Consider the following 13,989-nt stretch of genomic DNA (forward strand, 5'->3'; position numbering starts at 1 on the left):
AGATCGCGCCATTGCACTCCAGCCTGGGTTCAGGCAATTCTCCTGCCTCAGCCTCCTGAGTAGCTGGGATTATAGGCACGCGCCACCATGCCCAGCTGATTTTTTGTATTTTTAGTAGAGACAGGGTTTCACCGTGTTGACCAGGATGGTCTCGATCTCTTGACCTCGTGATCCACCCGCCTCAGCCTCCCAAAGTGCTGGGATTACAGGCTTGAGCCATGGCGCCTGGCCCTGACTCTTCCTTTTACAAAAGATTTATCTGCAGCATGCCATGCTACTCTATAGCAATTTGCCCACAGTAGAACTTGAAGTCAATCCTCTCACACCCTGCAGCTGCTTTCCAAATAAGTTTATGTAATACTCTAAATCCCTTGAACAACGTTCAAAGCATCTTCACCAGAAGCAGATTCCTTCTCTAGAAACCACTTGCGTTGCTCATCCATCAGAAGCAGCTCCGCATCCATTCACGTTCCACCATGAGATTGCAGCAACTCAGCCCCATCCTCAGGCTCCATTTCTGATCAAAGTTTTCCTGCTATTTCCACCACATTTGCAAGGACTTCCTCCACTGAAGTCTTGAATCCCCTTGAAGTCATTCATGAGGATTGGAATCAACCTCTTCCAAGCTCTTGTTAATGTTGGTATTTTGACCTCCACCTATCAATCATGAAAGTTCTCAATGGCATCTGGAATGGTGAATTCTTTCCAGAAAGTTTTCAATTTACATTGTTCAAATCCTTCAGAGGGAATCACTATCTATGGCAGTTACAGCCTTAGGAAATATATTTCTTAAACAATAAGACTTGAAAGTTGAAATTCCTCTGTGATCAATGGGCTCGGAATGGATGCTGTGTTGGCAGGCATGAAAATACATTAAATTCCTTGCACATCTTCATCAGCGCTCTTGGGTGGCCAGGTGTTTTGCCGATGAGCAGCAGCATTTTGAAAGGAATTTTGTTTTCTGAGCAGTAGGTGTCAACGGTGGGCTTAAACCATGCTACAAACAGCTGTGTTGTAGTCCAGGCTTTGCTGCTCCATTTACCGAGCACAGGCAGAGGAGACTTAGCATAACCCTTAAGGGCCCTAGAATTTTCAGAATGGTCGATGAGTCCTGGCTTCAGCTTAAAGTCATCTCCTGCATTAGCCCCTCACAAGAGAGTCAGCCTGTTCTTTGAAGCTTTGAAGCCAGGTATTGACTTTTCCTCTTTAGCTATGAAAGTCTTAGATGGCATCTTCTTCCATGATCGTAACATGTTATTTCATCCACACTGAAAATCTGTTGTTTAGGGCAGCTGCCTTCACAAATGGTCTTACCTGGATCCTCTGGGCAACTTGCTGAAGCTTCTCCATCGGTACTTGTGGCTGCTTCACCTTGCACTTTTATCTGTTCTAGAGACAGCTTCTTTCTTTAAACCTCATTCTCTGCTAGCTTCAAATTTTTCTTCTGCATATTCCTCACCACCCTCAGCATTCACAGAATTGAAGAGGGTCGGGGTCTTGCTCTAGATGAGGCTTTGGTTTAAGGGGATGTTCTGTCTGCTTTGATCTATGCAGACCAGTTAGACTTTTTCCGTATCAGCAATAAGGCTGTTTTCCTTTCTTAACATTCGTGTGTTCACTGGAATAGCACTTTTAATTTCCTTCAAGAATTTTTTCTTTGCATTCACAACTTGGCTAACTGTGCGGTGTAAGAGGCCCAGCTTTCAGCCTGTCTCAGCTTTTGACCTGCCTTCCTCACTATGCTTCACAATTTCAAGTGAGAGATACACGACTCTTTCTTTCACTCAGACACCTGGAGGCCATTGCAGCATTACTAACTGGTCTAATTTCAGTATCACACTGTCTCACGGTATAGGGAGGCCCAAGGAGAGGGAATGGCAAGTCAGTGATACAGTCAGAACACACCGAACGTTTATTAAGTTCGCCGTCTCACACAGGCGCAGTTTGTGGTGTCCTCAAATAAGTGCAATCGTAACGTCCCAGATCACTGATCACAGATGACTGTAAATAATCATGAAGAAGTCTGAAATGGTGCAAGAATGAGCAAAATGTCGCACAAAGACGTGAAGTGAGCATGTGCTGTTGGAAAAATGGAGCCCACAGACTTGCTGGATGCAGAGTAGCCAAAAACCTTTAATTTATAAAACAAACAAACAAAATGCAGCATCTCTGAAGCACAATAAAGTGAAATGCAATAACGCCAGGTGGGCCTGCACAAAGTGCTGTGTGCTCCGCCCCCAGGCGTGGCTGCTGATGACACCCTGGCACGGTATCGAAACTGGGAAGTTGCCATTGGTCGAATACTGTTGTCTGCAGGCGCTATTCAGCTTTCACCCAGCTTTATGCACATTTACGCGTGTGCGCGTGTGTGTAGTTCTATGCAATTGTACCCCACGTATAGATTCAGGTAAGTGCAACCACAATCAAAGTAACATTCCAGCATCCTGAGACCCCTCGTGCTGGCTCTCCCCTTTATTTAACCTTTCCTCCATGCCCCCCATCTGTTCTCATCCCGACCAATCTATTTATAGAGGTTCCACTCCAGCTTCTCCTGCCTCTTGGACAAGCCCAGAGCCAGTTTCTTCCTCCTCAGGGCCAGCCAGGGAGCTCCAAACTTCTGGGACACATGAGGGTCTCCCGTGGTCTGAAGAAGTTCTGAACCTCAGCTCATCTCGACCAGGGAAACAGAGATTGAGGTCTCCAGGTAGCACAGCTCCAGGGGCTCACCCAGTTCCTACAGACCCAGCACGCGACGATGGAGCTGTGCTCCCCAGAGAAGGAAGGACTGTGCTGGGAGGCGGCTCTCTCAGGGCGGTGCCAGTCACATGCGCAACACATTTCTCCTAAGCACCTTTGATGTGCAGAGTGCAGGGCTACACCCGAGCATGCAGGGGCCTTGCACTCAGACAGACCTTGTCCAGGTCTGATTCTGCCATCACCCGCTGTGTGACCTTGGACAAGTGACTTAACCTCTCTGAGCCTCAGGTTCGTTGTTAGTGAAGCGACAGGTAAAGCTTCAAAGATTTAAAGCACCGAGCGAGCCTATAAGAGCGTACATGCACAATAATCGCTGCTGTGACCATGCAGGCCACACAGTTGTTACATGAAGCCCAGAGTTCTACCCACAGAACCCTCTCAAAGCAGGACAGCTTGACTTCCCAGTAGCTCAGTAATTCCACAGAGCAAGAGCTGAAAAAGTATTTTCTTTAAGCCTTTCCTAAAGTGGCCCAGAGAGGTGAAGCAATTTACCCAGTCACACAGCTCCTAATTGTCAAAGGGTGGACTAGAGCCTAGGTCTCTGTCTCATAATCCAGTGCTCCTGGAACTTCCCTGGGTTTTCACCCCCAGGGAAGCCTGACCATTTTCCCAGCCTGCACTCCCCCTGGTGCCCCCTTTACACCTGCATGGTGCTTTGCCGCAGCCCTTTGTCATGCTGCCTGCCACTGTATATTTTGTGACATCTGTTTACTCCCCTCCCTGCTGCCCCAGAGAGTGTGGGCTCCACAAAGGCAGAGGCCACCTCTGGTGCCTGACACTGTGCCCAGCAGTGTGCAGAGGCCACGCCCCAGTGCTGGATGGTGAGTGATGGTGAACCATCCCTCCAGGACCACAGGCTGCTCACTATGGGTGCCTGCTGGCTGTGGGGCGAGGCCAGCCAGGACCACTCTGCTCACCAACTGGATGGGCTCTGAGCCCAGAAAGAACTGATCCTCCCAGGGAGCCTGGAGCCTTGGAGAAAACAGCCACGGCCGGAGGAGTGCACTGAGGGCAGGCTGCAGCCACAGGGTGCTAGGTGGCCCACGTCCCAGGACATCAATGGGTGCTGGGGTGGGGGCAGGGAGGGCTATGCTCTATTTCTCGAATTCTAGCATATTTACGGTTTCAAACATTGGCACCTGTTTATAAGGCTAGTCCTACTCACACAGAGCACAAGTTTCTTTCAGGCGCATCCCCAGTGTGCTAATCTGTTTTTTGTGTCACCAAGGTTGGAGTGCAGTGGTGTGATCACGGTTCACTGCAGCCTCCATCTCTTGGACTCAAGTGTAGCTGGGACTATAGGCATGCATCACTGCACCAGGCTAATGTTTTTTTTTTTTTTGGTAGAGACAGGTTTTTGCCATGTTGCCCAGGCTGGTCTCAAACTCCTGGGCTCAAGCAATCCTCCTGCCTCAGCCTCCCAAAGCCTGAGATTCCAGGTGTGAGCCACCACGCCTGGCCTCCAACGTGATGTTCTTGCCCTTTCCCAGTTGATAAGCATGCTCTGTAGACATATCTTGTGTCTGTCTGCCTCTGTTCCTCTCTCTCCTCTTTCTCTCACCTGCCTTCTCTCTGTAGGTCTCATCCCTCATTCAGTAATCCAGAGAATGTGCCTCATGGAGAAATAGCACATTTTTAACCCCTGGGGTCTTGATGCCTGGCTAAACCCACTGGGATTCTGCAGCTATGGTGGGACTCGTCTGTCTGGCTTCCCACAGCTCAGATCCACGGGTGAGTCCATCAAGGCCAGGTGCATCTGTGTCGGGCGGGGGGGATCTCTGCAAGAGCCTAGGCAAGGGTCTGAAGCCTCAGCATGTTCTCATATAAACACAGAATTAGAAACAAATTAGAGATATAGTTATATAGTTATTCCTACATATATATAATCATAGCCACATAGCTATTCATATGTAATCATAAATATATACATATACACATAATCATATAATCTTTAATTTTACTAATAAGTCTCAGGTCAAGAAGTATGGAGCTGAAGTGGCATTGGAAAAGAGGTGACCATAAGGCAAGATGCTGCAAGCCCTCTGTCATGCCTGCATAAGGTCTGCTGGAGGATGCCTTGGCTGTGCGGCAGTGTCAGCGCTGTGAAAGCACCCGCCGTTTAGCCAGCTAGGGAAGGAGACGTCCAAGATGGCCAAGTCGTCTCCTTCCTCTGAAGAATTAGGAGAAAACTCCGCTCTTCCAAGCTCTTGTGGTCAGCCTGACACTGTCAGGGAGGCCCACAGACATCCGAGGGCTTAATTCCCTCTGTGGTTCTGTGGTTCAGTGGTCAGGTTCCACGTCTACTTTCAAGTTCTGCTTCTGCACCTGGTTCCTCTTTTTCATAGAGGATGAGAATTAGTAACATAAATCTTAGTTACCTTGCTATTTCTTGACAAGTATGAAAAAAGTGCTAACACCTTGGGTTTTCTCCTCGCCTTGGCTTCTTCAAAGTCTTGGGCCCCTGTCTCCAAGTCACGTGATTCACCTGGCCCTATCACTGGCCACGATTACCTCATTCTACCTACCCCGTCCCCCTGCTGTGGACTCAATAAAAGTCAGTGTCCAGGCACTCAGGGCCACTGCTGGACTCCGCACTTTGGTTGGCAGTGGACCCCTGGGCCCAAACTCTGTTTTCTCTTTCTTGGTGTCTTGTGTCTTTTATTTCCACAGTTTCTCGTCCCCACACCTATAGAGAGGGACTCACGGGACCCTGCAGGGCTGGACCCTATTCATCTGGCAGAGACTAATGTTGTTTTCCTCACATCCACAGTTCTGAGTTCCTGTTCATTCAGCCAAGAGAACATGTGCCCCCATAAGAAGGTACTCAATGTCTCATCAGGGCACCACACAGTACCTCCTCCTCCCTGTGCCTCAGTTTCCCCACCTGCAGAGTAGCGATAATACTAATACCTGCCCCTCTGGATTGTGCTGAGGTTTAAGTGTAATACTCCTGGGACCCAGGACATAGCAAGCACTCTAGAAAATCCTTTAAAAATATTCTCTTTTAAATATCTCTTACCTCTGTCTCCAGCAGGAGGTGTGCCCTGGGACGAAATACTCCTCTTTCTGCTGAGGCTCCACAGCTCTAGTTAAAGTAAACGCCACGCCCCACCAATAGGCATGAAGTGCTTTTGCATTTTGTGGCTGGATGCGTGGCAGCGCTGCTTCCCCCACCTTTCGGCAGCTCTGTTTCCACTGACGTCGGCCTTTCAAGGGTCCCTGGGACCCACTGTACACAGAGGCCGTGTCTCCCAGTTCCTGCCCCCATGAAAAGGAGGGAATGCGAACATCTCCACCTACCATGTGCTTTTCCTGCCTCAGAGCCGTGTCCAAATGCAGCAGGTCTTTTAAGTGAAGGCTGTAGATACACAGGTCAATGTCTACACTGCAAAATAAAATGAGAACTGGAAAAGACTTTCAGCATATTGGAAATGAAAAGCATGGATATTGGCACGCTCCTAATCAGTATAAGCCACAGCACGCCCTGCCTCAGACTCTCATTCCACAGCATGCTGAGGTCCTTACACTCGTTCCAGGCTTATAAGAAGGGATTGAATGAGCTGTTTGAAACCCACCAATGGCCAGAAGACAACAGGTGGTGTCAGAGACACAGTTGCCTGGGACTTCCAAGAGAAAACCAGTGAGAGAGGGAAGGGAGAGAAATAAAAATGCTGTTTCCTCCTTTGAGTATTTTCTTTAAAAAATTATTTACTTTTTAGAAACAGGGTTTTTCTCTGTCTCCCAGGCTGGAGTACAGTGGCACAATCACAGCTCACTGCAGCCTCCACCTCCCGGGTTCAAGTGATCCTCCCACCTCAGCCTCCTGAGTAGCTGGGACTACCAGGCATGCGCCACCATACCCAGTTGAGTTTTGTATTTTATTTTAGAGATGGGGTCTCACTATGTTACCTAGGCTGGTCTTGAACTCCTGAGCTCAAGTAATCTACCCACCTTGGATACCAAATGTTGGGATTATAGGCATGAGCCACGATGCCCAACCTCAAGCATGTTCATATCTATCATCACACATGTCATCTTTGCTCGGTGCCTTAGTGGACACATTCTCACGCCCATTTTACAGATGCAGAAACTGACTCAGGGAAGAGAGGATCAGAGAAATCAAGTGATCATCAGCGGGTCCACGGGGACAGACACACGGCAGATGTAGAAGTCTGAGCTTTTTTCCCTCATAGGCAAATACATTTTACATGATGACACTCCCACCCAAACTGTTTCAAATCCTCTAAGTCCGAATGCTGAAAGAAAGCTGTTCTAAGCCAGGGCTGGCCAATCCAAGAAGGTCCCTCTTCCGTGAAGTCCCTTCTGCCTGGGTCACATTCAGGCTCAAGGAGCTGAGCCCAGTCCTTCTGCCAGCCCCGAGCAGAGGCTGTATGCTGGACCATCCCACTCTTGGATTCATGTAATTTCAGAGCAGAGAGAGTCCTGAGGCCGGGTGTGTGAACCTGCCAGACTGAGTTTCTCAAGCCCCTAGGTGCTGAGCCCTGCTCTGGGCTGGGTAAAACCCAGTTCTGTCACTCACTGCTGTGTGACCAGAAGTCATGTAGCCTCTCTGGGTTTCCCTTTATTCTTTGCGAAATGGGGGAAGTGACAGTCCTAACCTCATAGGTATGTTAAGGGGAATTCATTCATTCATTGAGTAACACTTACGGATTGCTGAACCTGTCCCAGGCTCCCTCCCACTGGGCAAAATCGTCATGAGATCGTTAATCTCTGTAAAGTGCTTAGCACTCTGTCCAGTACTCAGAAGTACCCACTTAATCAACTTCACCAGTGGCTGGGATGGCATGCATGGGGCATGCCAGTGATTAAATGAGGCCACCTTGTCGTCTCTCCCCAGGGCTCAGGCCTGACTCTATAACCCCAGTGTTGGTCAACACAGCACACAAGTGACAAATTCATCTGGGGCTCTGACTGTGATGCTGGGTGGCTGTGTGTCCCTGGCAGAGTCACTGAACCTCTCTGGGCCTCTGATTCCTCCTCTGACAAAGATGTGACCCTCCTGGCCCACGCCAAGAGGACCGGAAGCCTCATCCTCCATTGCCCCTCTCCCTACCTCTCGCTGGCCAGCACCTCAGGGAAGGCGTTCACCCGGAGGAAGGTGCGGCTGAGAAACCTGTCATCGCTGGCGGCCGAGTGGACACTGGACGAGGAGCTGTAGTCATCCTTCTCGGCCTGGCTCAGGCTCCCCAGGCTGCTGGAAGGGGAGGCCTCTGCCGGCTGGTGCGGCAACACAGCCTGCTTTAAGTTTTCGTGCAGAGACGGGTTGGAGGAGCCATCGGCCAGAGGCTGGGGTGGCGGTAGGAAAGTCACACTCAGTCCATGTGATGCCTCAGGGATTTGATCCAGTATTAACAATTCTACCAGACGCACTCTAGATGCTCACAGGAAGCCTGGCTGGAGGAGACTGGCCGGGGTGCCAGCAGACACCACAGAGCTTCTGTCCCGGCTTCTGCCACATCACATCCCATAGGCCCAAATCACAGTTCACTTCTCCTCATGAGGCCAGCCCCTCCGCACCAGGCTCCTTCCCCTAAGCTGCCAACCTAGATCTGTGCCCTGGACACCCAGCTGCACCCTCCTCCTGGCTGGCAACTCTGACCTGTTCCACAGCCACTGCTTGCCCTGACCCAGTTCACTCGCTGCTGTCTGACCCCGGCCTGCTCCCTCTGCGAATCCTGCCGACCACCTGTCCTTCCCCTGCACAGAGCAGGCGCCACCGTCCCACCCCCTGCCCACCGACAGGCTCCATGCTCCTCACCAAGAAGCTGGAGCACCATGCACACTAGGCCACAGGAGGTCACAGCCTGGGGCCTGGCATGGCTGGAGGGCCCAGCAAATGTCAGCCTCCACCTTTGGCTGCCCAAGCCACACTGAGGTGGCTCTGTCTCAGACGCTCCTGGTCGCTTCATCATTCGGGGCCTTTCCCGACTTTGGTCCCTCTCTCTAAATCACCCCCCGCAATTCGTTGTTTGCTGGGTGGAAGTGTCCCTCCCTCCAGGCATGGATCCCAGACCCCATAATGGCTCCGCAGTCCCTGGTATCTGCCTCTTGCCTATCTCATCACGTGCTGTCCTGCGATCTGGGTGTATTCCGATCCACCCAGGCAGTGAGGGCCTCCAGGGTGGGGCTGATGCCCTCCTGACCATGGCATGATCCCCAGGGCCCACGCAGGGCCTACCCAGAGGATGGGGAAGTGCCCTTCAACCACCCACCGTCCCACCCTTCCACAATGTGAAGGATGTGGTTCCCAATGCGGGCTCTGGGGAACAGTTTCATGAGATGAACCAGTTACTCCTTGCCACAAAGGTTCCACAGACAAATCAGTTGGGGAAAGCCTGTGTTAAACAAGGTGAAAGGTTTCTTTGGAGCAGGAATTCTCAGAACCTTTAATATGCTTTGGCTGTCTTCAGAAGCAAGTAATAATTCAGAAATGCTAGCATGTTCTGAGTGTGCAGAGGCTGTGCACTGTCTGAGCCCTTATTATGTTATCCTGTGTAGCACTGAAACAACGGCGCGAGGCAGAAGCACCAGCACCCCCATTTCACAGATGACGAGACTGAGGCATGGAGAAGTCAGGAAATGCAGCACAGCATGGCTGAGATGGGGTTAGGACTGAGTTACTGGGACTCCAGAGCTCGTCATCCTGATCACCAAGAAAGCAAACCGCACTTTCTCGAACTTATTTCACTAGGAAACCTTTTGGCACAAAGCACCTCCCAGGCTGAAGGCTGCGGAAGGTGTAACCGTAGCCAGGTGTTGGGGTTTGATTCCGGTTCTGCCACTTCTTGTCACGTGACCTCGGGTCACTAGCCTCTCTGGGCCTCAGTTGCCTTACGTGTCATGTGGAGACAATATTATTTACCTGATAGACATAGCACCAAGTTGAATTGCCTAATGCATGACAAACAGCACGACGCTGGCCCTGTGCACGTAAGTGTTCAGTGAGTGTCAGTGCTGGCATTAGTCCAGGGCTCTGTGAATGAGGATTAGCACTGGGAACTGAGTCGGTATCTGTGTTTGTATTAGTGTTAAAAAGGCAGAGAGGGAGCTGTCCTACTGTGCTGTCACCTCGCGTCCCCAGGAGTACAAGGAGCCATGGAACTTCCTTACCGTGGTTACCATGGGCATGTCCTGTTCCTGATAACACTGTCGTAAGACAGATTAACCCTAAGTTTTGCTCCATTACAAAGCCTCTAAACTACCCCTATTAAAATGACTTGTCATAAAACACTCAAACAGAACGAAACATCACACAGTTAATCCCCCTACTTTCCTCCCAATCACTGGCACATGACAGAAGTAACTCCATTTCTATGATGGAGCTCAGGACACTCACCCGGAACTTCTGATTGATGGGGTAGATGACTTTTGCCTTCAGAGCAAATGCTGTGACGTTGCTGTTGGAAGGTGGCTCACATTCCTGGGAGGAAAAGACACAAACGGCATGGGAAACTTTCTGTAAAATGAAGGATAAGTTGTCAAGTTTTTCTAATATGCCACATCCCATTTGTAAGAGCAGCCTCAGAAAGGGACCATAATAGGCATGTTTAGATTCATATAAGCTCTTCCTTGCCAGAAGGAAAATGAGTGGATGGGTCGACAAACAGATGGATGGGTGAGTGAATGAATGGATGAGTGGGCAGATGGATAGATGGGTGGATGGATGGATGGGTAGACAGATAGATGAGTGGATGGATGAACAGGAAGGCAGATGGATAGATGGGTATGATGGATGGATGGGTAGACAGATGGATGGATGGATGGGTGGATGGATGGATGAGTAGACAGAAGAGTGGATGGATGGATAGGTAGACAGATGGATAGATGGGTGGATGGACAGATGGGAAGACAGATGGATAGATGAGCGAATGAATGGATGGGTGGGCAGATAGACAGATGGGTGGATGGGTGGGCAGATAGACAGATGGGTGGATGGATGGATGAGTAGAGAGATGGCTGGCTGGCTGGATGGATGGATGAATAGGTAGACAGATGGATAGATGAGTGGGTGGATGGATGGGTGGGCAGATGGATAGATGGGTAGATGGACGGATGGGTAGATGGATGGATGGATGGGTAGACGGATGGATGGATGGATGGATGAATGGATGGATGAATAGGTAGACAGATGGATAGATGGGTGGATGGATAGATGGATGGGTAGAAGAATAGATGGGTTGGTGGGTGGGTGGACAGCCAGATGGATGGGTGAATGAAAAGGTGGAGAGATAGATGAGTAGATGAAAAATTAGATGGGTATATGGACAGATGGATGAACAGAGAGAGGAGGCTATCAAAAGAGAATGGCACAATGTTAATTTAATCAAAATGCTTCAGCTTTGGAAAAAATAAGGATTTGAATAACTTGAGAATAATTAACAAGAGAGTCTCCTAAAGAATTAGGAAAAGCAAACACACAAAATAATTTTAGCATTGCCACAGGTATAAGCACACGCAATAATATTCAACAAGATTTTGGATTAGACCCTTAAACAAAAGTAAGTGGTTGGGCAAGTGTTCTAACTTCTGTGAATCTTAGTCTTCCCAGATAGTAAATCAGCAGAGGATCTGCCCTCAAGGACTACATACATAAAGCACCCTGCTGAGTTGCTAGAATAGAGAAGAAACCAATCAGTGGGTTGCTGTGCGTAGTGGTATAACACACCACTGTCAAATCCTACTCTGGAATCACCTCCCCTGACTCAATAAAAAGTTGGATGGGATGAGCGCAGTGGCTCATGCCTGTAATTCCAGCACTTTGGGAGGCCAAGGTAGGTGGATCATGAGGTCAAGAGATCGAGGCCGTCCTGGCCAACATGGTAAAACTCCATCTCTACTAAAAATACAAAAATAAGCAGGGTGTGGTGGCACATGCCTGCAGTCCCAGCTATTCGGGAGGCTGAGGCAGGAGAATCACTTAAACCTGGGAGGCAGACGTTGCAATGAGTCGAGATCCCCCAACTGCACTCCAGCCCAGGCGCCAGAGCAACACTCTGTCTCAAAAAATAAAAAATAAAGAAGCCGGATGAACTTAACCATGGCCTTCCCCATATCCCCACATCCTCTCCATCTCTCTCCTGTTGGGTCATCCCCACCCCACCACCGCACTTTGCAAAGTCAGTGCTGAATCAGTGCTTTGGAAAACACGAGATAGTGAATGAAGATAAGCAGACAGGCAAGCCCAGAGCCTGGCGCTGCAGACCATGAAAAATCTCTTCTGAGCAATGAGCATACTGATGGAAGAAAACTGCATCTGCATCTATTCCAGTGCTTCTCAACCACGTCTTGAAGAGTAAGCTCCATTACCACGACCAATTTCCAATCACAAAGTTCAACTTGGAATAAGACACCCTATTGTGGGCAACACAGAAGGATGGATCACTTGCTCCTAATTTGGGGTGCTGACACAGCCCCCACTGAGCCAGCACTGTGGCCTAGGGATGGGGGGAGGGAGAGGATATAGAAGAATAGCTAGTGCATGCCGGGCTTAATATTTAGGTGATGGGTTGATCTGTGCAGCAAACCACCATGGCACATGTTTACCTATGTGACAAACCGGCACATCCTGCACATGTACCCTGCAGCTTAAAATAATGTGTCCAAGGACAGCTGCACCTTGATGCCCTGTGAGCAACACGGGAGGGAGGCTGCATACCAGGGGCTCCAGTTCTTGTCATTTCTCTACCTTACAACTCACAAAAGACTTGGGTGACAAGAATTGGGGAAGACCCTTCCTTACACCTTATACAAAATTAACTCAAGATGGATTAAAGACTTAAATGTAAAACCCAAAACTATAAAACCCCAGAAAAAAATCTGGGCAATACCATTCAGGACACAGGCACCGGCAAAGATTTCACGACAAAAATGCTAAAAGCAATCGCAACAACAGCAAAAATTGACAAATGAAATCTGATTAAAGAGCTTCTGCACCGCAAAAGAAACTATCATCAGCGTGAATAGACAACCTACAGAAGGGGAGTACATTTTTCAATCTATCCGTCTGACCACGGTCTAATATCCAGAGTTTACAAGGAGCTTAAACAAATTTACAAGTTAAAACAACCCCATTAAAAAGTGGGCAAAGGACATGAACAGACACTTCTCAAAAGAAGGCATTCATGAGGCCAATAAACATATGAAAAAAAGCTCAACATTACCGATGATTAGAGAAATGCAAATCAAAACCACAATGAGATACCATCTCATGCCAGTCAGAATGGCAATTATTAAAAAGTCAAGAAACAACAGATGCTGGTGAGGCTGTAGAGAAAAAGCAAAACTTTTACTTTTACTGTTGGTGGGAACGTAAATTAGTTCAACCATCGTGGAAGACAGTGTAAGTGATTCCTCAAAGACCTAGAAGCAGAAATGCCATTTGACCCAGCAATCTCAATACTGGATATATATGCATGTGTATGTTCATTGCAGCACTATTCACAATAGCAAAGACATGGAATCAACCCAAATACCCATCCATGATAGACAGGATAAAGAAAATGTGGTACATATATCCCATGGAATACTATGCAGCCACAAAAAGAAACAAGATCATGTCATTTTCAGGAGCATAGATGGAACTGGAAGCCATTATCCTCAGCAAACTGACAAAGGAACAGAAAATCAAACACCGCATGTTCTCACTCACAAGTAGGAGCTGACCTATGAAAACACATGGACACACTGGGCAGGGTGAACAGCAGGTACTGGGGCCTTTTGGGGGGCAGGGACAGGGAGAGGATCAGGAAGAAGAGCTAGTGCATGCTGGGCTCCATGCCTAGGTGATAGGTTGATCTGTCCAGCAAACCACCACACGTTTACCTATGTAACAAACCTACATATCCTGCACATGTATTCCACAACGTAAAATAAAAGTTGAAGAAAAATAAACAAAAAGGTCTCAAGGAAAAAAAAAAAGAACAGGGGAAGACCACCAACATATGCTACCTCCCTACTGGACCCTGCCACAGAGGTCACTGTCTCCACTTCCAGACACAGAAGATGAGTCGCAGAGAGGTAAAGCCATGTGCCTAAGGCCACACAGCCAATCATCACGAGAACTGGGACCTGAACTCAGCTTTGCCGGCTCCAGGTCCGCCCTCCAGCTGATGCCATGCTGGCTCTGTCAACATGACGCAAATAAGGGCAAGACTAAGTGCCATGAAGCTTAAAGGGAAGTGGGGATTCGGAGAGAAGGCCCCTGGGCTTGGC

General features: G+C 48.9%; 1 protein-coding gene across 8 annotated transcripts in view; it reads right to left on the minus strand.

Moving 5' to 3' along the window:
• EVC (EvC ciliary complex subunit 1) overlaps positions 1-13,989 on the minus strand; it is a 90,446-nt gene that overhangs the window by 62,087 nt on the left and 14,370 nt on the right. For 4 of the 8 annotated variants that reach the window (XM_032254173.1, XM_032254167.1, XM_032254170.1 and 1 more), the window contains exons 3-5: positions 10,115-10,234; positions 7,832-8,064; positions 6,058-6,142 (exon numbers count right to left, since the gene is read on the minus strand). In XM_032254173.1, the coding sequence (XP_032110064.1) occupies positions 6,058-6,142; positions 7,832-8,064; positions 10,115-10,234 (438 nt within the window). The remainder of the gene's footprint in view (positions 1-6,057; positions 6,143-7,831; positions 8,065-10,114; positions 10,235-13,989) is intronic. The other 4 variants (XM_032254168.1, XM_032254172.1, XM_032254171.1 and 1 more) reach the window with 2 other exon arrangements.

The sequence above is a fragment of the Sapajus apella genome, unplaced genomic scaffold (genome assembly GCF_009761245.1).
Source record: "Sapajus apella isolate SASKATOON/1434 unplaced genomic scaffold, GSC_monkey_1.0 scaffold85, whole genome shotgun sequence".
NCBI lineage: Eukaryota > Metazoa > Chordata > Mammalia > Primates > Cebidae > Sapajus > Sapajus apella.